The sequence below is a fragment of the Polypterus senegalus genome, chromosome 8, assembly GCF_016835505.1.
Source record: "Polypterus senegalus isolate Bchr_013 chromosome 8, ASM1683550v1, whole genome shotgun sequence".
NCBI lineage: Eukaryota > Metazoa > Chordata > Cladistia > Polypteriformes > Polypteridae > Polypterus > Polypterus senegalus.
Window position 1 is genome coordinate 64799472 of NC_053161.1, and position 27866 is coordinate 64827337.

The 27866-nt window shown below is 37.2% G+C and overlaps 1 protein-coding gene across 4 annotated transcripts in view; it reads right to left on the reverse strand.

The window, feature by feature from the left end:
* The window catches only part of atxn7l1 (ataxin 7-like 1), a 127550-nt gene that overhangs the window by 9012 nt on the left and 90672 nt on the right, over window positions 1-27866 (reverse strand). For all 4 annotated transcript variants that reach the window (XM_039761180.1, XM_039761182.1, XM_039761181.1 and 1 more), the window contains 6 exons: window positions 16341-16624; window positions 11525-11607; window positions 10169-10422; window positions 9591-9783; window positions 7334-7455; window positions 4515-5421 (listed from right to left, as the gene is read on the reverse strand). In XM_039761180.1, coding sequence (XP_039617114.1) covers window positions 4515-5421; window positions 7334-7455; window positions 9591-9783; window positions 10169-10422; window positions 11525-11607; window positions 16341-16624 — 1843 coding nt within the window. The remainder of the gene's footprint in view (window positions 1-4514; window positions 5422-7333; window positions 7456-9590; window positions 9784-10168; window positions 10423-11524; window positions 11608-16340; window positions 16625-27866) is intronic.

Genomic DNA, 27866 nt, shown 5'->3' on the forward strand with positions numbered 1-27866 from the left:
AGGTCCCTTCTGGCACCGGAACACAACTATGGAATGGCACCTGCTCCTGGTTAGTTCAAAGAACTTAACGTAAATGCAATGTGATTATTTTGTTTCAGACAAAAAATATGAACCACAAATGATGTATGTCTGTGCATTTCATGTCAGGAACCTAATAACTCACATGCAACAAAAATTAAAAAGCTTTTCTTCTACGCAAAGATAGATGGTCGCCAGGTAAACATGGATCAAATACAGATTTTTTGTAAGACTGAAGCTAACTCACCTTGTTTATCTGTCAAAATGGAGCAAGCTAACATTACATACAAAAAACTTGTCAAATGAAACTGTTACAATACCAAAGTTATAGAGAAAGTGGACAAGAAATGAACATTAATAAACTTAAATTGGCAATTATAAAGGAATTCCTCCAAGAAAATGTTACAGTCTTTGTTTCATTTTTATTACTTTGTTGTGCAGTGTTCAACAATACTTCTTACATTGCAAAAATCGAACACTGGAAGTGAAAGTGGAATAAGCACAATTTATTGCTGTCTTTATGCATCGATGCATCACTTACAAATTTTGTGAAGAGGGCTAATTGATGCTGCCATTTTGTGACTATTTTGCATGGCTGTGGCCATGTTGTTTATGGTCACAATGCCTGTTACTGGTCACATGATGGGGTGTGTCATCTTCGTCACTCATAAAACATAGTGGTGCACAGTTCCTAGCATCCTATTGTTGAACCCTTTCTGAAATAAAAAAAAAGTAATTTGTAGTATTGTAGTTAGGTTAAGAAACCTAACCTAGTGATCTGGCCTTTGACTTAAGATCACCTTTCTTTTTTATTGTATTCTTGCATGCGTGGAGCTTGCATGTTCTCCCCGTGTCTGCGTGGGTTTCCTCCGGGCGCTCCGGTTTCCTCCCACAGTCCAAAGACATGCCGGTTAGGTGGATTGGAGATTCTGAATTGGCCCTAGTGTGTGCTTGGTGTGTGGGTGTGTTTGTGTGTGTCCTGCGGTGGGTTGGTTCCTGCCTTGTGCCCTGTGTTGGCTGGGATTGGCTCCAGCAGACCCCCATGACCCAGTGTTTGGATTCAGCGGGTTGGAAAATGGGTGGATGGATGAAGCTTTTGCTGGTCTCCTGGTGGTTGTTCTTGCCTTTTCCTTTCATATGTTCCACTGCCTGGTATTTTCATAATTCAGCTGCAACTTAGACTTCTATAATTCAATGCTTGGGATGCCACTGAACATTTATGACGCTGATGCCAATAGTTGCTACTATTTAACCTCACCATGTCTTTACCATGTACAATGTCTGGCTTTATTAAAGAACTTTAATTTTAAAGAAAGCTACAATATATTACAGCTTTAAAATGGCATACCAATAATGAATTAGTCAGCACATCTAATTACACTTACCATGCAGGGAGTTTGTGCACATCAGCCTTGTAAGCGTGGTTCATTGGCAACACTATTATATGAAACATTTTTCATTTTTGCAAGTAATGTATGTCTGACTGTCATTTTGCATGGGAATATTATTGTTACAGATCCTGCAGCAGCCAGTTGTGTTTTCATGGAAATGAATACATCACCTGCAGAGTTGCTTTACAAAGGCTGACATTGTTTACATGTAGATGAATGGGGAGGGTGGCACAGTGGCGCAGTGGTAGTGCTGCTGCATCACAGTAAGCAGACCTGGGTTCACTTCCCGGGTCCTCCCTGTGTGGAGTTTGCATGTTCTCCCCGTGTCTGCGTGGGTTTCCTCCGGGTGCTCCGGTTTCCTAGCACAGTCCAAAGACATGGAGGTTAGGTGCATTGGCGATTCTAAATTGTCCCTAGTGTATGCTTCATGTGTGGGTGTGTATGCCCTGTGGTGGGCTGGTGCCCTGCCCAGGGTTTGTTTCCTGCCTTGCGCCCTGTGTTGGCTGGGATTGGCTCCTGCAGACCCCCATAACCCTGTAGTTAGGATATAGCGGGTTGAATAATGGATGGATGAATGGGGATGTTGCCAAGCCAAATAGAAGTGTGCAGAATTGAAATGGCTCTCCCTGAACTGTAAACTACAGTAGCCACTGCCCAGTATATGAATGTATACATTGTTTTGGTTGAGGAATTAGAAGCAGTCTTTGTTTATCAAGTTTTAAGTGGCTGAGATCTTATACTGCCTCACCTTTTAAAATTTATTTCAGGGAAGCCTTGTTGGTTTCCAGCCATGTGGGTATATGGTTTTAATTAAGTTTTGATCCAGAAAACAGTATTTGTCGTGCATGTGTTGATATAATTTGTGATAAGTTTTCATCAAAATTTGGAGAGTTAGTTGACAATCTACAGCAAAAAATGTAAAAGATAAAAGACATTTGTGCAGGTTTGAAGTACACCCTCAGAACCTTTTGTCCTACACCTAGATTGCCATTTAGTTACCTTTCCATGACTGCTTTCTCAAAAACTTGGTACTGTACTAAAGTGCAGTAAAGAAAATTAGACAGTAAAACTACTGGATACACTTACACTTTCTTGCATGCCATGGCACACACAACTGATACAAAGGCAGGCTACAATTGAGAAAATTATTTCCCTTGAGGTCTGACAACCCGCTGCTCATAATCACTCCCCCAGTTGCAGCTCCAGAAACGTCTTTTCCATATCATTGTTTGCTTGTTTTTTTTCTATTTTTTTTTTAAGTTTTAAAGTATTTTGGTTGCCAATTCTGTTGTTAGTATATTCTACTTTGTACGGAGAGCTCTCAATTTTGCCACCAAAACCCACTGGAAAATGTCATCTTTTGCTATATATCATAAAGTGTTTAATGTGGTCAAGACATTAAAGCAGAGAATGCCTGCTGCAGCTTCCTGTATGCTAGTTTAAAAAAATACATTTAAAGTTGATGCATATTCATGCATGAGTCATTTAAAGGAAATATGCCTCATTGCGTTTTAAGTTCCTAGTTTTCAGGCTGTTATCAGCTAGGATAGTCCACAATCCTTTAGACACAGCCATTTTTGGGCCTGGATGCTGCAGTTAATGTCATTGATTTGCAAAATCATACAAGACAAGGCCAAGCTCATTTGGTGACTGATAACAAAGAGAGAGTGAGTCACATTTAGTTAAGCTCACACTGGTAGGAAATCCCAATAATTGGCAAGATTTTCATTCCTTACAACAGGAAAATAGCCACAGCACTTATTTTTACTGCCACTTTGTGACTGACACCCCTTTTATTTAGACCTAAGCTGCCATGATATCAGCCAATTGCATAAAAGCTGGCAATGTAGTTTCTACTATTATAATGCAGACCTCTGGAAGAGTATTGCTAAATGGGTAGCATTAATAAAAAAATGACATATTTAATCAAATGTTTAGGTTAAGCATTTTTAGGTTAACCGACTCTTTTAACATTGGACATTTTACAAAGGATTTTTCCAAAAGCGATTCAAAGTTTGGCAAATGTTTATATTATGTATATTAGTGATTGGGTTTCTGACTGCCAAATGCCACTAAATTGCCCCTAGGGGCACTGTTAATTGAGAACATGAACTAATTATTGGTTTTACACCAAAAAAAAAAAAACTATTCTGAAACTAACTCCAATAAATTATGCCATTCACAGCATTATTTTCTAATTTACATCCCTCCTAGAGACTTATGAACAGACAGTAGGCTATGAATGGTAAACATTAAAGTAAAAAAAAATAATCTTACTTTCATATTTTTAGATAAAAGAAAAAAAGAATGTGCAATCTTAATCATCTACAATTGTAATCTTAAGGAAACCACACCAGAGATGTAGATGAAACAACTTGGCATCTAGCATACAAAAATAAATAATAAAGGCAAATATATTTGAATACATGAGATGAGCTAATTAGAGATTACCGGTAGTAGATGATAAGGAGGATCACCTGACCACAAGGCTTTGCCAGGATCTGGAGTGGCGTAAGCTAAGGCTTATGGAATGAGAGAGGAGCCCACACTGGTGGTCAAAGCACAGCTTTGTACACCGATACATAATGAACAGTAAAAAATGGGGAAGCAAGAGCTACAGATGTCAAGTTTTCCTTCAGCTACAATTACTGGATAAGAAAAACCCAAGAAATGTGAAAGACAGTCAAAACTCCTTCAAGCTATTAGGGGACAGCATGAATGGGAAAGTAGTGAAAAGTAGTGTTGCCTTTTTAACAGATTGTATAGTTCAGAACCCACCATACTAAACCCGAGCTCAGGGCTGTAGCTGTTTCTGAGACATAACAGGTTCACCACTGACCCCTGAAAGTACTGACGGTCTTGGCTTAGTCCCTGTGATCTTTACCTGGAAATCACTGAGCTGTGAGGTAAGTTAGAGCAAATGTTAATGCTAAAGCAGAAGGATGACCAGATGTTTGGACAGAGAAATAAACAGAATGTGAAAATAAGTTATTTTCAGCTTGTAAGTAGTCTTTTGCTTATGACAGATTATTTAATTTCACTTTAAATAAGAGGCAATTTCTTAAGTGGAAGGAGAAAGAAAATCAGGAAGAAATTTGAACTTACCTGCATGAGGAGAGAACTGTTTGGAGATTCAGTCACCACAGACAAATGGTTTGCAGTGTTCTTTCTATGAACATTGTTCATACCGGGCATTTTGGTTATTTTACTAGACTTGTAGTTTGGGCTGGAGTTTTTTCGCTTTTTCCCATCTGATTTGTCAAAAGGAATTGGGCCTGAAGGTAATGCTTTATGTGCAGTAAGGGCATACTCCCCAGAGTGACATGTCTGGGAAGCTACAGAAAGTGTCGAGTCAATACTGTTTACCACTGTGCTTATATGTTTTGAAGAATCAATTAAATTGCCAGACAATGCTGTCCATCCTGAGGGCTCAGATTTGGCACTAAGTGAGGTTGTCCCATTCTTGCTTTCATGCACAGACACACCATGGAAGGAAGAATTGGTCTGAGAAGTGTTGATCAGAGAACGAGGATTTAAAACACAATTTTTCTTGTGTGACCTGGAATATGGTAACATTGAAGATGTGCACAATGGTGATGAAACACAAGCTTGTGGTTTCTTCTTTTTGTTTCCTAAAGAGCTGCTAACTGTTTCACAAGAAGTGTCTTTGACCTTTGATGTTTTGCTGGTCTTTGTTCGAGATTGCTTACCATATGATGGGGAAGCTCCAGTATGAGCTGTCGGCTTCACAATACTAAATGATGCAGTTCCTTGGGAAAAAGCTGTGCTGTAAGACAGTATAGAATTGGTTCCCGAGGTATTTACAAAGGATGATGATGATGATGATAGGATTGGGGTTGTCATGACATATGAAGATGTGATACTTGAATTGACAACTGAGGAAGATAGATAAACTGCATTTGGACTGCTAAAAGTTTGAAGAGCAGGATAGGTTGCTGTTATATGCAAAGCAGGTGATGTTATAGGACTGTCTGCTGCTGGGGGTATCTTCCTAAAAAAACAATAAGAAACACACCTTAAACAACAGACTACAAATCACAACCCATTTAATTAGTATCTCTCACACTATAACAAAAAGATAACAGAAAACTGATTGCTCTTCTGAGAATAGATGTATAAGCTAAGATATGCAAGGTTGAATTCTTTTTTTTTAGCTGACTATATTAAAATAAATAAATTACAAATCAGTAAGGTATAAATTATGAAACTGTACACAAACCAGATCACTGGTGTGCACTCTAATACCAATTTGAAATTGGCATGAAACAATCAGTTAAAAACGTTAAAATATCCAAAAGGGTAGCAATGGTTCAGTGTGTTCAATTTAGACAATCATTGATAAATTCCTGACTTATTATAAAGAACATCTGAATTGTTCCTCATGAAAGTTTCTTAAATAAATATAAGTACAGTCTTCTAGTAGGTCAAGATAGGATGGGATGTTAGCAGTAAAGTATAACTTAACAAAAAGAGAATTTTGTTAAGCAGAGATGTCCTATTGGAATTAGGGATTACTGTGGACCCAAGGCCATCTGATAATAATATATAAACAAAGACTTTATTTTAACAAGGTCTGAGAGCATTAGACATTTAAAAAACATGACAGCTAGTTAAGCAGGTGCCTGACAATATCTGTCACAAGCTGGGTCTGGACCTCAATACATTTTGAATAATTTCACTCAAGAAAAATATGTCTGATACAGTATGGTATTTTGAGTTAATGTAGTCCACCTACCACACAGATAGAGGAAGAGTGTGTTTCATCTAGTGCTGATTTCCACTCATTATAAGAAAATGTAAATTAAAAGACCCTCTTCTCAAATTGTCTCAGGTGTTCTCTTTTGAAAACAGTGGTATATTTTTTGACATTGCATCTGTATCACGGTTATAAAGATTGGGGGGAAAAAAAAAGTTTTCCCAATTTCTTTTACTCAAGTCTCTGACTTGCATGTAGTAAATTATGAGGATATGATGCATTTATGGCACGGTTGTTTACAGCCGAAAAATAGGTTTGTCAGTTGTCAAAACTTTGAAGCTTCAGATACTGAGTGTATTCCTTATTATGTATTGTAATCTTATAAGGGTGCAATTGACAGTAACATTTTGACCTTTACCTGTGCTCTGTACTGTTACCTTGTTCCAAGAGAATGTTAAGCCACCAGGTGTTTTTTTTTTCCTAGTTGGGAGTTATTAATGGTGAGAAAAAAAGGGAAACTTCAGTGGTAGATTTCACTTTATTGTCTAACTTAGTGAGCAGAAGTCTGCTTCTGTCTGCTCCCTTTTATAATGTCATAGCATGTAAATTTGCAACCTAGCAGTCAAATTAAAGGACACGTAGCAGCAGGCTCGGCTCGGTTTTACATATCTGAAGAATTTTTTTTCCTGTGGTCTCATACTGTATGCCAAAAGAAGTTGCAATTATATCCATTTTTTAAATGAAAGGCTTGTTGATGTATTATATTAAAATTCATCAAAACTAACTATTTAATCATTCCTAACCCTGGCAAAGTCTGTTACCAAACAGTGCCATTAGAGTGCAATGAATTTCTAACTTATGCTCATAAATACAGTTTATTTCATGCACTGGCAACAAACAGAGAGGCCATTTGGACTTTACGTCTGGTGAAAGACAACTGAATTGATTGGGCCAAATATATTTGTACAATACAAGAAGGTTACGTATTTACTGTGTTTTCCTGAATATTTCAGTTAGCGTAATTGACAAAAAATGGTATGAATACTAAATGAATGCTCTTTGAATAAGCATCAATATATGCCATCCTTCATACATTACATACAGTGTATATCTAAACACAAATCAAGTTTTAATTCCAGAAATCACATAGAAAACAACTTTTTCCAGAACTTTAATTCAACTCTTAGAATTATAAAGGTATACATACTTCCACATTTGTGAATTTAGATGTTTTTCTATCATGGAATTAAGGGCTAATCGCAAATGATCCCACCGCCTATCAAACACATAATAACCTCGTCCCAAGAGGCGACTACCAAAACTGCATATCTGTAGGAGAAAAAAGAAACAAAACTGTTACTCCTGTGGAAAAGTCCAAAATTAAGCACACTTACCACAGGACACCATTGTCAAACCCAAGCATTAATTTGTCCCACCTAATGTTTATCTCCTACTCTGCATTAAATTGATTTTAGATGATAAAGAATCACAATTGTGATAAGAATAAATCGCTTAGTAACGTTCTGAATAAATTGTTCTGTACCTAAGGAAACCTGTACAGTAAACCTTCACCTAGCATAAAAGATTATATTCTGATTTAAAACTTCCAGGAAAAAGTTTGTGCATGAAAAGCACCCTTCATTTCATTAAGAAATGTCTGAAAAATACTGGCTGCATGTGAAATTTTGTGCTAATAATCTATATATATATATAAAATGCTAGGGGTTGATTGTCTGTTTCACAAAAACATGTGCACCTCTATTCCTTGAAGCTTGATCTTGGTCTTAAGGGGCTTATGCTGTGACAAATGCTACACAACCCACAGACTGCACATTCAAATCATGATAGTCCCAAAACTGTCCTTTGACTCCTTCTCACGGCAAGCAGGTCGTGCACCTCGGTTACCAAGCAATGTACAGCTGCAACACATAGCTGGCACGAAAACAATGGCCAAGCGATCAAGATACATGTCTGACGAAAAAACAGCTGTTGCAACCTCGATGGAGTGATTTCATGTGATCCTACGTGTGTTCACATGGCATAAATGACAGGAAAACTTTCAATTCCTGTTTATTTGAAGACTGGAGATCTGTGTTTCATTTGTGTATAAAATTATTTGATAACATTGAGAGCTCATATGTTGTATTATTTATGTATTATTCACTTTTAACTTTTCATGTGTCATTTCTGCTGATTCACAATCTGGCTATGTTAATCACCACTACATACCTCACATGCTACTTTTAGATTTCACTAACTAGCAAATACCCATGGGCTACATGCATCCTCCAAGTTGGTTTACACAAATTTGAAAAATGTAAAGATGGGAACCTTCACAACATAAATGCGTCTGACAAGTTCTAATGTGGATACAAATATCTTCCTAGAGTTAGTGACTGAAAAGTAGGCATATCTGAAAATAGTTGTGTTTCCTGGTATTCCTTTAAACATTAGATTTTAATCTTTTCAAAAATGAGTGTTCAAATAAGAAAAAAACACTGACTATAAGGTTTACCTTATAAAGAAGTTTTCCTTCTCAAAAGGACAAGATCAAGACTCTTACACTTGTTCATCTTTTCTGTATTAGTAAAGGTTATGAGTGAAAAGTGATGGCCACAACTTTGTCAAACAGGGTTTCCTCTAATTACTGCTTCACTCTGGTCTACCTAGCTAGCTACTTGCAAGTTAAATCTCTTTTAAGAGGAGTTAATAAAATGTCAACACACTTCACTCATAATGTTAAAAATTATTTGCTAAAAAAAAAATTAAAAAAAAATTAATTGCACAATTGATGAAGTAAACATCCTACTTTTCCAGTGACTTGTTGGAAATGTTGACATGATGCTACTTACACAAAACACACATTTCAGAGTTGATTTAAAAACCCTAGTTATATAAAGCAACAATATATAATTGTTTCTTTAAAAATAGACAAATATGCAATATTAAATAAGATTAATTTATCCATTATGTAGAAAATGCTTGTTTAGTATCAGAAAGTAGTCACAACTGAGCAAAGAATATCAAATCAATTGCATGCCAGCTCAGTGTTGGGTACTGTACATCCTGAAGTACTGTGAATAAAAGGTGACACCTCACAGGTTCCTCTCCATCACAGTGCTAATTACAGGTGCCGGTCATAAAATTAGAATATCATGACAAAGTTGATTTATTTCAGTAATTTCATAATTGTCAGTTATAATCATCAAAATTAAAAGAAATAAAAATTTGAAATACATCAGTCTGTGTGTAATGAATGAATCTAATATACAAGTTTCACTTTTTGAATGGAATTACTGAAATAAATCAACTTTGTCATGATATTCTAATTTTATGACCGGCACCTGCAAACAACCTCCAGGGTTTATCTACATTTACTATTCTCAATGATTCTTTGACCTTACAGAGTTACACTTTATCTATATATTCTTTTTTCTAAATAAAATTCAATTAAAGCACCATACTGCCAAGGGCCGTGGATGACATCCTGAGAAATGACAGTCTGTTTTGTCTGCATCTTCAGTACTATCCAAATCTCCTTCATCACTTGACAACTGATTTTCTACATCTCCTTCAACAGTTGACAAGATCAAGTCTTGAACCATCCCACTAGAAGCAGAACACTTGATAATGCTGAAACTTCCAGTAAGTGAAGTTCTATAAATAAATAAATAAATAAATAAATAAATAAATGCTGGGCTTCTTTTTTATATAGGTTTTCCTTTACAGAGGCTAAAGTAAAAAAAAAAAAAATCTAGCAATTTGTTTAATATTAGCAAAGAACCACAATTTCTAAATCAGCAGTTACCACAGACATAATTATTTATGAATGGTCACCCAATTTAACAATTCTAACAACATATTACGCTGTTATTACTGTTTCTGGCATAGCTTATTATTGCAAACTGTTTCTTGTAAAATGATAAATTTCTAAAAGTAGGGCATTCCCTTATTCATATGCTGAAGAATAAAATTAAAGTTTGTTTGTACAAATATATAAGGTTTTAACAAATACATATTTGTAGATTTGGGATACCCTTACCGACAGTGATTAGCATTGGACAGCTTGGATTTTGCTGGAGAAGTTGATTTATTCTCTGGGACATAGTTCACTGCGAGCCCAGTTATAGGTTCTTGAGAATGTATGGATTGATTGTGATTTAATTCCCTTGTTCCTTGATGTTCTTTACATTTCACAGGCTCTTTTTCCTTTGTTCGTGCTTTGTGTTCTGCCAAGAGTATGTCAAACTGTTTCTTTCGACCAGGAACTGCTCGCCGGTAAGTCAGTGAATGAGTCTGAGAAGTAAATACATGTGAGTAACCATGTAATTTTTGTTTCATGTATATAAAACATAGCATTAAGACAGAGGATAGCAAAGGGGTGCTGTCTAGATACTCCTTACAATGCGTATTGTGTAAAGCATTTTTTGAGAATTCAACTGTACAGTACTTTGTAAGAATGCTTTGATTTATATGCAGAATTTAATCATGAGGTTTTAGATTTCAGCAGTTAAAAAGTATATTGGGATTATGAACTGCTTTTTATTTTTATTAATTTTCATGTAACATTTTTGGGTGTTTTTCACTCATGTCTCACACCTAGCTTTTGTTTTCTTTACATTTTTCTCTTTGGGTTTTTGCATTTATAATTATTAAATTGAGCCTTAATTTTAAATGAATTGTTGGGTTTTCTACATTATCTATACATAGAATAATGCATTTTTGCCAAAGGTGGATTTGCTTTTATTTTATTGTCAGTTAGTACTGTATTGAAACTATGAAAATATTATTTTTTTAAAACGTGTTCTCCATATCTTGTTTCCAGGTTAGAAAGAGGGAAAATTCCTGGAGCTACATCCCAACTATAAGCAGGGTACTAAAAGACTTCATTTGTATTTTTGTAGTTGTTTTTGTACCGTTTTAACATCCAGTGATTCTCACCATTTTTTAACACTTTGAGAACTGATTATGAGATGTATGATGAAGTCTACAAATGGCTTTGTAATTTGCAAATGATATCATAAAAAGAATATACAAAAATCTAATCTTGCTTTGGCAAAAATTTGTAACAGTTAAATTTCTATTTTTAATTTATCTATGATAGATTTCATACAGCTAAGTTATCAGCCATTATTAAATACAAATAAATACAGAAAATAGAAAAGCATAACATTCTAAAATCTTCTTAATCTAATCTAGAACTGCAATGAAACTGGAGCCTTTCTCAACAGTATTAATAATCAGTTTCCATTCTAACAGTCAGATGCACCAACATGAGTTTGCCAGTTAACCTAGGGGCCATCAGCTGCTTCACACTTCACATGAACACAAACAAGCCATGATAGGAACCACTCTGCCATTCTGAAAACAGAAGAAATGTTAATTTTTGTTATTATACCTTGCATGTAAGTGACCTTGTGCATGGTTTCTTTGTTTCAGGATCCAACACTCCACAGTGTTTGTTTGGATCAAATTCTCTTTCTACAAAAAATATAAATTAAATAAAAAAACTTGAGTTGTTACCTGATTTCAACATTATGCAGAATGAATACATACTGATATACTCAACAATTAACTAAAATAAATATATAAAATCAAAATAAATACTTCTTAACAAACTATAGAAAATAAGGATTGCTCTCTCTCTAAAATATTGCAAATAAACAAAAACATGTCTCTAAAAACCTCAATCTCTTTAGAGTTGTGTTTTTTTCTCAAAAAAACATTTTAAAAAAGTGTTGCATTTTTGGCTTGAAAAATGACATTTTTATTAAATCTCATCTTTCTACTATAAAACATGCAAAACACTAAAAATACAAATTCAGAAGTGTAAAATGTACAATGATGATGATTACAAATAATAGTAATAATGAATAATAATAATATGAAATGAATAATAAAATAATGATGATGATGCTAATACCGTATATACTGTCAAAACAGGACTTTTGTGTGGTATATCTTTGAATGGGGAAACTAATTAGGTGTACGGTCATTTACCTCATTTACCAATGGGGAGGCAAACTGTTAAGAAATTGTCCTCACAAACATTGGAACTACTGTGTTTTAGGGTGCAGGCATAAATGAAACTGTGGGTGCATTTCCATTGGTGTAGATTGTATGAGGCGACCCACCATGCACAAGATTAAAAACCAAGCATGACATACCATCTGAACAAAATAACCAGGTTATATAATTGCTAGTGTTGTAAAATATTCAGTACAGTTGAGTATTGTAATACTTTTCATTTAGATATACAGTGGTGTGAAAAACTATTTGCTCCCTTCCATATTTCTTATTCTTTTGCATGTTTGTCACACAAAATGTTTCTGATCATCAAACACATTTAACCATTAGTCAAATATAACACAAGTAAACACAAAATGCAGTTTTTAAATGATGGTTTTTATTATTTAGGGAGAAAAAAAAATCCAAACCTAGATGGCCCTGTGTGAAAAAGTAATTGCCCCCTTGTTAAAAAATAACCTAACTGTGGTGTATCACACCTGAGTTCAATTTCCGTAGCCACCCCCAGGCCTGATTACTGCCACACCTGTTTCAATCAAGAAATCACTTAAATAGGAGCTGCCTGACACAGAGAAGTAGACCAAAAGCACCTCAAAAGCTAGACATCATGCCAAGATCCAAAGAAATTCAGGAACAAATGAAAACAGAAGTAATTGAGATCTATCAGTCTGGTAAAGGTTATAAAGCCATTTCTAAAGCTTTGGGACTTCAGCGAACCACAGTGAGAGCCAATATCCACAAATGGCAAAAACATGGAACAGTGGTGAACCTTCCCAGGAGTGGCCGGCCGACCAAAAAGTGCAGAGACGACTCATCCGAGAGATCACAAAAGACCCCAGGACAACGTCTAAAGAACTGCAGGCCTCACTTGCCTCAATTAAGGTCAGTGTTCACGACTCCACCATAAGAAAGAGACTGGGCAAAAACGGCCTGCATGGCAGATTTCCAAGACGCAAACCACTGTTAAGCAAAAGAACATTAGGGCTCGTCTCAATTTTGCTAAGAAACATCTCAATGATTGCCAAGACTTTTGGGAAAATACCTTGTGGACTGATGAGACAAAAGTTGAACTTTTTGGAAGGCAAATGTCCCGTTACATCTGGCGTAAAAGGAACACAGCATTTCAGAAAAAGAACATCATACCAACAGTAAAATATGGTGGTGGTAGTGTGATGGTCTGGGGTTGTTTTGCTGCTTCAGGACCTGGAAGGCTTGCTGTGATAGATGGAACCATGAATTCTACTGTCTACCAAAAAATCCTGAAGGAGAATGTCCGGCCATCTGTTTGTCAACTCAAGCTGAAGCGATCTTGGGTGCTGCAACAGGACAATGACCCAAAACACACCAGCAAATCCACCTCTGAATGGCTGAAGAAAAACAAAATGAAGACTTTGGAGTGGCCTAGTCAAAGTCCTGACCTGAATCCAATTGAGATGCTATGGCATGACCTTAAAAAGGCGGTTCATGCTAGAAAACCCTCAAATAAAGCTGAATTACAACAATTCTGCAAAGATGAGTGGGCCAAAATTCCTCCAGAGCGCTGTAAAAGACTCATTGCAAATTATCGCAAACGCTTGATTGCAGTTATTGCTGCTAAGGGGGGTGGCCCAACCAGTTATTAGGTTCAGGGGGCAATTACTTTTTCACACAGGGCCATGTAGGTTTGGATTTTTTTTTCTCCCTAAATAATAAAAACTATCATTTAAAAACTGCATTTTGTGTTTACTTGTGTTATATTTGACTAATGGTTAAATGTGTTTGATGATCAGAAACATTTTGTGTGACAAACATGCAAAAGAATAAGAAATCAGGAAGAGGGCAAATAGTTTTTCACACCACTGTATCAATGATACACAAAGATCAACTATCAGAATTTTTTTTTCATTTTATACCATATATATGTATGGAAGTATGTCAATCTGTTTTAGTAGTAAAAGCATTGCAAGATGCATTCCTTACAGGTGGCAAATATTACTCAGTGCTGTGCTTTCTTTGTTCAAACACACAATATACCATAAATATTAGTACTGATGCAGAGGTTCCTTTACCAAATACCAACTGATACTTTTTGAACCAAAAGAGGGTTTCCCTTCTCTGAAGTCATCTCAGAACAGCAAGCTCCTTTGCTCATTTATGGAAAATGAGTTTGTAAAACTTAATTTCTATGTACTGCATAGAGTGGTCAGAAGACAATTTGGATTTGTATTAGGTCCAAGAAAATGAAATATAGTTATAATAACAGTCCAAGATTAAACACTACAAAGTCAAATGAAACAAATTACCAAGCCAAAAAACTAAATCAAATTCATTGTCAAAAGGAGAAAGAACAATAATCTTTTGCTTGAAAGCTAACAAGTATTTTTGAAGAATCTGTACTCCTGGATAATCAAGACATGCACAATATTGATCATCATGCACTTCTACGTGTCTCACATAACAATGCTATGGTCCTCTAAGGAAAACAAATAATGTCGGAATAGATACAACTGATTTTTTTAAACTACCTCAAAATGTGGTTAAACCTGATCACAAACGTCATAAATGCATTCAGCAACCTAAAAAACCTACATAAACAAATTAGGTTTCCTTGAAAACCACTGAGAAAATTGCAAAAAAAAAATAAAAACAAAAACTTATCATTACCACTTGTGACCATTATTCACCTATATTTTCTACCCATGTATGAGAATAAGAGCATAGATTCTTTAATAAACAGAGAATTTACTCAAAAAAGCCAGCTTCCACTTTACCACAAGCAAATTAAAGAACCAAGGTGGTACTGTGCCACTTCACCAAACTCCAGGTCAATTTATGGTCTCCTGTTACCGTCTTCTTTTCATATCCCATAATAACATTATCTTGGCTTTAATCTTTTCATTGTTTCTGTATACTCACTTCCTCTGGTCACATGTCCTACCCATTTCTTTTTTCTAATAATAAAAATGTTAAAAATACTGATTTTTCAACTGTTTAATTGGATGTTTTATCAGTTTATCTCATGATCTCACTGCATAACATTATGCTATTGCATGTACACACTTTAGTCCCTATAAAGTTGAGTTCTTTTCTTATATCCCAAATACCCATGCCCTTATACTGTATAATTCTGTGTTTGCTCTTATTCATAGTATACTCCTGAAGGCATCTATTGCCATTGTGTGTCTAGACTCAGTAGTATCTACTGTATGTACATGCTACTGTGGGAAATGAAAGAACCTAAATAAAACTTTCCTCATGCTGTCTTCCTTGTCTCTGTATAAACATTACACCCTTTATGTTACCATTGACCTTAATTTCATACTTCCTACACTTCCTGCCTACCATGCATACTACATCCATTAATTTTTGCAGTCTTCCTCACAGTCTAACCTGGTCCATTTCAAATTGTATGCTTCCCTTCAACTCCCTTTATTTTGACAAGTTCCCTTTATTCTCTGGCATAACCAATTTCAAGTACATTAAAAAATAATGATGAAAGTAACCAAACATGACTAATATGATTTAGATGCTATTTAGCTAGGATATACTACCCTTTTTTTTAGCACTGACCACTTGTGGTCTGGGGCAAATACAATGTAGTAATGAACATTCTGTTCTTATCTAATTCACCCCTATTCTGTTAGTCTTTATCTGTCAAATGATTCTACAAAATGTAACAAATGATTCTACAAAATGTAACAAAGAATACAAACAGCTTAGTTTTAATATTAAATCCATATCAGTTATTTACTCTTTGATTATAAAAAAAAATCCTAAACCAGAAATTGCATTTTACTGATCAATCAAATTGACACTATCTTGCATTTGATTGGCACTTGAAACATTTTTCAAGACCAGTGATTTCAGGACAATATAAAAAATTATTTAACATTCTATTTTCTTAACACGCTTTTTACAGTGGAGCACCATGCAGACCCAGAGCGTATGGCATAAGGTCATAACCACCATTCGATGGAGTGCTAGTCCATTATGGAGAAGAACGGAAACTAGTTAGACCAAATACATAATGCAGTTATATGGTTTACTACAGTGTTCAGTTTACAGTGAGCTAAACTAACTAACTAACTAAACTAAGTAACAGAGGGTAAGGCAACACTTTTTTTTTAAGAAAAAAAAAGCAACATTTATGATGTCCAACAATCTCTAAAAATATTAAATACAAAAAAAGAAATGATGCACAGACTCACCAGAAAGTCGTCTGTAAGACTTATTGCAGCTTTTGGTTCCATTCTGTTGTTTTTTGTCTAATAATGAGGGGGATGTGACTCCTTTGCCGTTCACAATCTTCTCTGGTGATAGGGACACTTGCTTTGCTGCTGTTGATGCCGAAGAAGATTTAGCCAAAGCTGCATTAGATGTGGTAGATGAAGAGGTGGAGGACACAAGTGCAGTAGAAATCATTTTAACACTATCACTTTCAGCCTTTGCCAAGTTAGAAATCTTCTCGAGGCTGACTACAGGTATAGGCACACTAAAAACAAAAAGTATTTAAGAGAATTATTTAACACTTTCTCTGCATATAATTAGTATAAATGAAAAAGACCATGAAAATTGTCCAACACTATAAATCTTAACTACCTAAATCGACACTATCCAATTAACAGGGTCCACTTGTGGCATTCTGCTAAATTGTTTCTTCATATAAAAAAAAAGTAAACTGCTTCATGTAAAACTAGTTTTGCGATATCTTGTAATCCTCACATTTATAGACACTGCATTCTAAATTAAAAGTTTATACTGGTTAGCTTTAAAAATCTTTTAACTTACACTCTTAATGTAGCTAAACTTGTTTTTCAAATAAAACATATTGACTTTTAATAAAAACAACTACTTAACCACTTACAAAATATGTAATTGTTTAAGGCATGGTAAAGCTATAGTGATTTTTTTTTAATAATAGAGACATTTAAAGTACTACTTGGGTATATGGAAACCCTAGCCAAAGCTAGGATCACCCAAAGGTCAGAACGCTGGCATTTCCAACTGCTCATCTACATGCAGCTGATACCACCAAGCATAAAGGAAATAATGATTCCTAAAAACTGTATGTAGCAAGACTACAACAATCTGACTTTAAAATGTATATGTTTAGCTAAGTTAGACCTAGACTCTGATTTTTCCAGAGTGTGTAGCTTCTACAAAGTAAAAAACTAACAGATCTGAATTAACATGTTCGAAACTACTGTAAGATAATCCAAAAGTCCTAACTGTATCTACAGGGTCTATTTTAACAACAGTTTGTAGTGTTATGGAAAACAGTCAAAAGCAATGTTTGATACATTATTAGAATTTGTATTTTAGTCATAGTGTACATATGTTCTTTTTTCCTTTGGACAAAACATTTTCTATATAAACAATACTTTTTTAGCATTATACTTTAAAATCTAAATACTGGGCAGCATGGTGGAACACTTAATGCTGCCTATTACCCCAGAACAGTGGTGTATTCAAATTCCAGCCTAGTCACTTGCCTGTTCTCCTGATGCTTGTGTTTGTTTCCCCCCTCCCTCCCAAAAGCTCAGGTTGCTGAACAGACTAAGCCAATGAGCAGCTGGTGTTTCTGAGGTTTGTTAGGGGTTTAAAAGTCCAGTGGGAAAGCGGGTGATGCAGATATACTCACAAAGTTGAACACAAATCATATGCAAAAAATGGTTATTTATGAACCTTTTTTGATAACATGCTTTTTATGAATGGTAAGCATTAGAGCTACAAAAGACAAACTAACTTCAGTTACACTTACAACTATATAGCTTTTCCACAAATTGTAAAACAAAAATGTATCTCATGGCACACAAATCACGTACCAACATAAACTGAATTCATGTATATTTCATGTTGTTTTTTAACTGCTCCTGATGGAAATAAGGTACATCTTAATGATTTGGAATATTGCGTAATCAAAAACTGCATTTTGTTACAGCATATATAATATTTTTCATGTTTTATTTTTTCTTTTTCAAAAAGCATTTTGCAGTTGCTGACTGGTAGCAATTATTTCACATAAAAAGTTGAAAAAATTAACAGATATATATCCCTTAGATAATCTTTTCAGGAAGTTATTTCATTTTGAACATAATAAATGCTCACTACATAAAAATCCTGTTTTCATAAGTTAATATTCTACTAATTATTTCAGAGCTTCCTAAATTGACAGTATTCTTCTCTCCTGGTACATAATTATATAAACATCCTAATTCTGCATTTTAAAAAACTGTCAATGCCTTTTTGTAATTGTTAAAAGCTTTTACACATTTGGCATATTCCTGCAAATAACGTGCACACATTTTTTATTTTACTTATTGTTATGTAACAAAATGAGCTAGTGTTACTCCTGTATGTTTTATAGACAAGCAGACTTAATTTTAGACATTGTCTCACTGTCTGGATTATTAATTATAACTTAAGAGCACCGCAAATAACCAGTAGTTTATATACAATAATGATCTGTGACATCTTAAAATACATGGGCATCTGTAAAATTCTGGTGCATAAGAAAGCAACCAAAACTGATGAGGTAAGGCATATGGAGATGACTGAAACGTGTAATGTGTAATGAATGGCACACATTGACTGGCATCCCGACCAGGATTGAACAAGGATCCTTACCTGACTGGGAGGCCAATACACTGGAAGGACTGGGGGAGATGAGCTCTGATAAATATCTTCTTCCCCAATATGATAGGTGGAAGCCTCTTTGGGTTAAGATCCTCATACAGATGCTCTCAGGGCATGCTGATACCTGTAGTCTCGTGAGGCAACCCTGCTGGGTTCAGTGGGGGCTGCCAAGGGGAGCTGAAAGCATTCAAAGTCCCTAATGTTTGGGACTTCTGATTGACCCAGACATTCTTTCATCAAGCTACTGTATGTCCTAGCACTAGAAATACTACAGGGTCCATGATAAAAGAGACCACTCAACCTCATTCAGGCAAGTCAGAGTTGGGTGAAAGAGGACAAAGCGTGTCAGAAGGAGTGAAAGGAGAGAAGGAAAAATAGAGAAGAGTCATACTTGATTTATATCATTTTGAAAACTTTCTACAAGGTATTCTTGCTAATAAACCTTGTGTCTGTGAAGTTGTGTTTGGATTTTGGGGTGCTCCAATGCCCCCAATGTTAACAAATGTAAATCACATACAGTACTACATTGTATAAGAGCACAAAAAATAATAAGTAAATATCACTATTTGTATTATATGTCTCCAAGTTCCCTACTGTATAAATATAAACCATTCCTGATAAAATTACTGGGAGAAGATGATCTAGTGATTGGAGATAGAGATGAACATGTTGACATCATCCATGTAGCTTAACGTACAAATTTTACTCCTAAAAAAGTTGGTTTTGGTTGCCCCTAATGAGATACATTGGAATTTTGTAAAAAAAATTCCCTTTTGAAGAGTTTTTTTGCTGTTTTTTGCCTGCAAATTAACAAAGGTAGCTGAATGTTTGAAAAATCACTTAGTAATGTTACTTGTATTCAAAACTAGCATCTGCAAGGCACAGTATGGCATAGCATGGGGCAGAAAGCACAGAAAACAGTTGTAGAAACTAGCAAGGCCATGAGTAAATAACTGGAGTCATGGCAATGAGCAGTTAAAAGTAACAGCAATTCCTTAGTAGGAAGAGTTTAAGATATATGAAAAATAACTGGACACAGCACTAGTGATTTATACAGTAAAGTGTTAGCACAAGTGAAGAACAAGAGCATACACGTTCAGAAGGAAGAAATAATTTAAGTACAGGTAGGCAGCTTACTTGAAACAAATAAAGCAAAAGGCTGTGCAGTATGCAGACAAGCATCTAGCAAGTAAGTGCCGATCAGGGGCAAGTGGCAGTAGAAACAGACAAGGGAATAAATGTCTAATGTGACAGATAGGGGGAGCTGTCGTCCCCTTGAACCCTCGGACGAGATGCCAGACACCAGATGAAAGTCCAATAATTATTTTTATTACAATAATAACGTGCACAAAGCACTCTCCTCTCCACAATACTCATAAATAATAAACAATAACCAATACAATAATCAATCCTCCACACCCAGACGCGTTGTCACCCTGCCACCTGACTCAGCTCCCCGTCTGGGATCTCCCACAGTCCTTTATAGTTCATGACCCATAAGTGCTTCTGATCCCTCAGTCCGTGTGAATATTCAGCACTTCCGGGTCAGATGAAAACTCCTTTTCTTCAACCCGGAAGTACGTCATTTCTTCTGTCCATGTGACTGGGATGTACTTCTGGGCTGTATGGAAAATAAACGTCTCTGTGCATCCCTGCAGTGTCCCTGGCGGCCCCGACGTTATCCAGCAGGGCTGTGCTTTAAAACTCTATAGTCCATGATGGCCTGCTGGAATTCGGGCATCTCTACATCGCAGGGAGGACTCCCTCTGGCGGCTTGGGGGGTATTGGCCGGGATAAGCTGCCGGCCATAGTCCACACTAAATAACTACTGGCTGATATTCAGTAAGTAAGTTTTCTTAGTGAGAAGGAAGTAGTGTTTAAAATATTTTATTTAATTGAACAGTTCTTAGTGCTCAAGAAAGTTAGGGCTATCAAGAGGGCAGAAGCATGTTTATTAATAAGAAGGAACAGAAACGGTGTAGGCAGACAGCTTGAAAGTAAGAAGAAATAAGAAGACACAAAGTTAAGAAAACTGGCTCCTTGTCTTCATTAATTTCTCTCCCTTCATCATCATCATCATCCCTGCACAATAATGTCCCATCCCCACAAGCTCAGGTGCATGGTTTCCTACAGCTTGTGTTGTGAATATTGCACACACTACTTTCATTTTGAAAATCTACTTCTTTTGGACTTGTTTTCTTTAAGGTCCTAGACAAATAAGCTGTCCTTTTAAATTGGCAAAATGTCTGACTATGAAGATATGGATTCATTTAGCATTATGACTGAAACTTATTTGAACAAGCCAGAGTACAGTCATTCAGAGATCCAGAAGACCAAAGAGGAAAAAAATCAGAGAGAGAAGAAGAACTAGAGGGGAAAAAAAGTTAAATACACAACTGGAAGGTACATTGATGCTAGTGTAGATTCTTGGAGCACATATGGAAAGAATAAGATTGCCAATGTTGCAAAGAGTGGGATGACTTCTTACAATGATGGAAATCTTAGATGGATCAGGATGAGACCACTTTTTACATGAGGCTGCAGTATGGGAAATAGATAGGGACAAAATTTTTAGCTATCGTCAATCATGGAGTTCTGGAGACATTTTTCCACTTTTCAAAATTCAACTGGAAGAAACAATAAAAACTAGAACAACCGAATGAGCAGATTTCATCAAAGTAAGTTTGCTTATTTATCTTATTTTTTGCAGTGTTGAACACTTACTTAGCATTGTGAGAGATCTGAGTGACCTATGGAGATTGTTATTATTATTTATGTGGACAGCAACCAGATACAATTCACATGAAGCAGCACAAGTAATAATTGTTCTACCTTACATCCCTACATAAGAGCTACTCATATATACCACATTCAGTTTGCTAGTAAAAAACACTGCCATTGTTAATATTCTATGGCTCTACATTTCAGCCCACTTTAGTTGCAGCTGCAGTGAAATGATTCATATTAAATATGTTTGGAACAAAAATTGGCTTCAATAACAGACAATCAGAAATGAGTGCTACACATTTGCAGATCTGTTTTTAGTAGGTTGTCCTCCAACTAAGCACTACAAGTCATAACTCTAAGGTATCCTGGTTCACACCCTGAATATTCTCATTTTCTAACCATTTTCTCGAAAGACAATATTACTCTTAAGTAGCTTCAGACAAGTTTGGTTTTGTGCTGATAAACTTTCTTTTTACATTTAAGCTTCAGCCCTGAAGGAGACTGTGAGTAGATGAGTGAACAGGAAATGTATTCTGACCACAAGGAAAATAGTTCTAAGAATCTGTGATAGTTACTTCTAGTTTCCTTTCATTATCATAATGATGCCCCATAAATGTGGAAGGCACATTTTAAATTTGAACTATTGCTGCTTCAAAGAGGCCATATTTGGTAAGCTTAAGGCTTTTTTCATGTTTCAATCCATGTCACACAGTAAGCCATGTTGTAAGGTGCAAGAACAGACAAGGTATATATATATATAGCCAACCCGCTACGCCGCATAATCAGGCCGCTTTTTAAATGATTTTTAAGCACAGAGGAAAAAATAAACATTTGAAAAATCCGTAATTTAATAAACCACCAAGAAAAGTAACATTGCAACAATGCACGCTGACGAAGCAACATACAATTGTCCGTGACTGAAAACCGGAGGAGCGCCTTCTCCTTCCAAAGCGAAGAACGGGGTTGAACGGCGCTCGTTCAGTACGCACTGCCCGCTTATGTGCCCGCCCCCAACTCCCTACCTGAGTCGCTTTTGTCTGTGTACAGTCCACACGCACCTGTGAGTCACGTTGACTGTTAATTTTCCAAACACCGTCTCAGTCGGTTTCCACGTTGACTTTTCATTGTTCTTTGCGGTTCTGGCTGCTTTTTTTATATATAATCCACCAAGTCACCCGACCTTTGCTGATGGGGTTACAAAGGGCAGGAACGTAATAAGTGCGAGCGTATGACCCGCACGTACTGGGAATTTCGTTCGTGGGGAACAATCGCAGCCACGGTCTCCATCACGAATGGGGTTCAACGGCTTACTCACGCCGGGTAGACACACGTTGATCCATTCAGTGTAGCGCGCGTGCAGTACCGAACATACAAGTGCATCACAGACCTGTTAATGCTCAATCTCACGTGGCTGAAAGCCACTTGTCCCTCTAAGAATTTGGACGCCGACCGCTGTTGGGTCGTGTAACTATTTAGCAGGCGGAGTCTCGCTCGCTTTGGAAATAAGCATCCAAATCGCCCACTAAGTAAGAACTGCCATGCACCACCACCCACAGAATCGAGAAAGAGCTGTCAATCCTCTCCGTGTCCGGGCCGGGTGAGGTTTCCTGTGTTGAGTCAAATGAAGCGAAAGGCTCCACACCTGGTGGTGCCCTTCCGTCAATTCCTTTAAGTTTCAGCTTTGTAACCATACTCCCCCCACTGAACCCAAAGACTTTGGTTACCCGGATCGCCTGTTGCGGGGCCTGCATTGGTGAATCAGGTGAGACGGTAATGAAACAGAGGCACAGGGCTTATTGGTTTTTAAAGACTGCTTTCTTCATTGGGTTTTAACCAATGCACGGAACGAACCAACACACAATCGTCTGTGCGGCGCACAGGCGCGGAGGGTTGAACAGGAGGAGAGGAGGACGACATCCACTCCGCTCCCTCCGTCATGCTAGTCTGCTGATTTCTTGTTCAGTATACACCACCTGCTCAAGTGCCCACCTCCAACTCGTCACTCGAGTCGTTGTCGTCTTTGTACAGTGCAGATGCACCTGTGAGGCTAGGGTTGCCACCATCGTTTAAAATACGGAATCATCCCGTATTTGAGAATGAAATTGCGCTGTTCCGTGGTCTTGGCCCCCAAGGGATGTGGCCCCCGCTGCAGTATGCGTCCCTTATTTGTTTGTATTAAAAGTGGTAACCCTACCTGTGATTCACGAAGACTTTTCGTTGCTCTGTGCGGTTTTGGCTGCCTTTCTATATATAATCCACCAAGACACCCGACCACGGGGCTGGGGTTTGGTGTGTGTACAAAGTGCAGGAGCATCTAAGAAGACGCATGTTTGTCGCGGATGCGAATTGCTGTATGTAGCGTGTAAAACAGTTTCGTCAATGACATTTCTCCAAAAAAACCCGACTGACAGAAACAAACAGTTACCTGAAGCAGGAATTTCTATTACATTGAAAGAAGTGTTGTTTCCATGAAATACATTTGAAGCGGCGGCCATGGAGGGCAAAAGAATAGTCAACATGGCTCACAGCTGGGTTTGGACCGCAGCACAGACCAAAGCGAGTGAGTATGTGTTTGATGAGCTGTTTGATTTGGCGGGCAGTGGTCTGAGGTGCGTTCCTGAGCACGTGGGAGGAGGGGTAGAGTTTGTGGGCGGGGCTTCGTTGTTCCTTTCGCATGGTTTTTCATGGTGGACGTGGTCGGGTGTCGAAACCGAAAAGAATAATGAAAAGTCAACGTGGCTTAGACGTGCATGTGAACTCCTAGCACAGACGAAAGGGGCTAACTGGGTGGTCGGTGAGTTTTTGCGTCCGGGCACATGGGTAGGCAGTGTGAATGCGAGAGAGCGAGGGTAGACGCGGGCCGGTGAAAAAGGAGTGTTGGTGGGCAGGAAAACGTCTTCCGTGTTCCTGCAGGAGCATCTAAGAAGATGCATGTGTGTCGCGGATGCGAATTGCGTATGTAGCGTGTAAAACAGTTTGCTATGGTGCAAGCGGTCATGCGTTGTAACCGAAAACTCGTAGACTGCTTACTTCATTGTGTTTTAACCTCAGTTGTAAATGATTGTTTTAAAGATCCCATGAGATACCCCTCGCAAACCGTTTCACACGCTGCATATGGCGATTCACCTCCGCGAGAAACATGCCTCTATGAACAGTCAACGTAGCTCGGAGGTGCATGACATGAACATGGCATTAACCTGACCTGCACCGCATGTGGCCTCCACGACAGACGAATATAAATGATGCCACTTTTTCTGTGTCCTTGTGTCTGACTTGGTGGGCGTGGCCCTGCGAGTTGTTGTCATATCCAATGGTCTTGGAGTTGGTAGGCGTGGCTCCTTCCTGCGTGCGCCATAGGTGTCTCACTTGTCGGCGGCTTAGTGAATCCGCTTTTCATGGTTGTCTTGCCTTAGTGAATTATATATGTAGATATATATATATACAGTATTATATATATACAGTATAATATATATACAGTATATATATATATATATACACACATTATTAAAAAAGCTTAGCTTTAGAACACAGTTTTATGTGGCAAATTAATATATACAATAATTGTGAAGAAATAACTTCAACTTGAAAAATAGTGACCTTATCCTTTAAGGAGCCAGTAGTGTTAATTTTAATCATTTAACTTAAATTGATTAAATTAAATAAAAAGAGGTTTAGCAGTATAGTAATCCAAATCCAAATTTTAAAAATGAAACAAGTATAATGCAAGTCCTGTTGGATGTTGGACTTTTTGGAGGCTACATCAAAGACCACATATACTGTATAGGAGATGCTATCTGATCCAGCAACACAAGCTCAGGGTTGCTAAACTGGAGGAAGAGGTGGCTAGCCTACATTGTAGTAGTAAATTTGCAAACCTGGCCCAGGTATCTGTTATAGAACTGGTCTGCACCCTTAAAGTGGGACAGGAGTAGGCTCCAAACCAAACAGGTAGAGATAAGGGTGTCACAATCAAAATCAAAGGGTGCACACTGTCTGGGGTTATTAACCCCAGAATCAGAAGTGTCCAACAGTTTTGAGAACCTTTTGGAGCTGGATGATGACTCTGAAAACTGAGAAACACCAACAGTCCACCTCAAAATCAGATCCCAGAAAGACAGAGGTTGTGATAGTGTGGGACACAGGTTTGCTGCAGAAACAGACAGTCTCACAAGGTGTGTTCCCCTCCGGGTGCACAGGTGGGGGACCTTCCTTGAAGGGTGGACAGGATCATGGCTAGAGCATGGTGGATCCCGTTGTCATTGTTCATGTTGGGACAAATGACATACATATAGACAGGCTGTCAGGTCTGCGATCCAAATTTAAATAGTTTAGTGCTAAGCTGAGGAGCAGAACTGACAAGTTAGTTTTCTCAAAGGTTCTGCCTGTGCTATGCGCCCCTCCAGGTAAGATTAAAATGCTTAATGTGTGGCTCAAATCTTGGTGAGTATAGAAGGGTACAGGTTTGTAGGGCATTGGAACTCCTTTTGGATCAAATGGAGCCTGTTCTGTCGTGAATGGTTACATTTGAACCACAGGGGCTCAAATGTGTGAGGGACGAATATGAATAGGTTAACTGAGGGTTGTTTGAAATTGGGAATGGGGGCGCGGGCCTATTTAGAATTGTACATGAAGGGAGGAACAATGATGTAAAAACACATATGCACAGTAATGTAAATTATAACCCAGAGTTTAATTGCAAAAGTAAAATAAGTAACACATTAAAAATAATTTGCCTTAAAGCTACATTCATCAAAAATAAAACAAAAGAGTTGGAATTATATGCATCTGAGCATAACTATGATATCATAGGGATTATTAGGGATGTCAAAAGAACCAATACTTTTGGTGCTAGTTGATATCAATGTTCCAAAAACATAACAGTTCTAGCCTTTTAATCAGTATCAATAGTATCGAATAATAGATGGTACTAGACACATATCATTAGACAAATCATTCCAGAACACAAATACAGGAAAAAAATTTGAGTAAGAACTACATATAGAAATGGCTCATGTAGAAGATGATATAGCACTGCATCTCCACATGTTGAAAAGAAAAACAGGAGTCATACCTAGAAATACTTTCTCTGCAAAATTCAGTGCGTGACTTTGGAACCCGTGCTTATTTTTAATTAAGAATAAGCCAAAACTCACATACAGGATTTTGTTAGTTCATAAATAGCTTCATGCATGCTTTCTGAGTGCAATGATGTGACTGATCAGATGTGAGTTTTAATTATTCAACTTGTAATGTCATGATGTTGAAAAAGGACCCTAGAAAGGCACGGAGGCTTCACATTCATTCATTGATTACGTCAAACAGGTGTACACTTAAGCATCCATCCATTTTCTAGCTGGTTTTCTACAATTCATTGTCACGAGAGAAAGGTTGCATGCACCATGGACTGTGCATACAGGCCTGTGCATACTGGCAGTGTGAACAGCAGTAGCAAGTAAAATTCAAGGTGAGTTTCAGACAAAGGGGCTATTTGGCTTGCCAATGCTGGCAATGAAATGAGCTCCTCCAATTGTTAATACCAAAATAAAATGTAAAATGTATTTAGTGCTATAAAGCACTACAATTATGCCAGTTAGCAGGATGGGCAAAAATGTCATACTTCACTGCTAAATATGGATATGCATATGCAAATTTGTGTCATTCATCTCGTTTTTGAAGCCAAACTACTGGCAAGTCAAAGAATCTCTAAAATGTGACAAACATAGTGAAAGCACATATGTTGTGTACAATTGTACCCATAACTTGGCAGAATTTGTGAAATATTATCTATTGTTTGGAAAATACAAGTAATCATGCAGAAAGCTTTCCTTTTAAATAGGGAGTATGCTCAGGCAAGGAATTTATTATCACATATTTGTGTGTGCCCTTTTTAAATAATGATAACTGAAATCACCCAAATGGGCCTGATCAGACATTTACAATTGAATGTTGGGGCTGATAATATACACATATTCAATTTAAATTCATGCAGAGCTGGACTAACTGGATACTGAGCCATGTGGAAAGCAAAAGAAATGTCAAGGGACCTGTGAGAAAAGGTTGTTGATTTGTATAAAGTTGGGAAAGGATATTAAATGATATCAAGAGATATGAAAATGCCTGTCAGTAGTACACTCTGATAAAAAGACCAATCAATATTTCAGCCATAACTGCCAGGATTATTTGTGGAGATGCCAAGAAAAACCCACAAGCCACTTCTGCTGAAACACAGGCTCCTCAGCCAACAAGATTAACAATAAGGAGGCACTTGAACAAAAATGGGCTGCATGGTCGAGTTGCAAGAAAAAAGCCTTTACTGTGCCAATGCCACAAAACAGTCTGCTTAAAATATATCAAACAATATCTAGATAAGC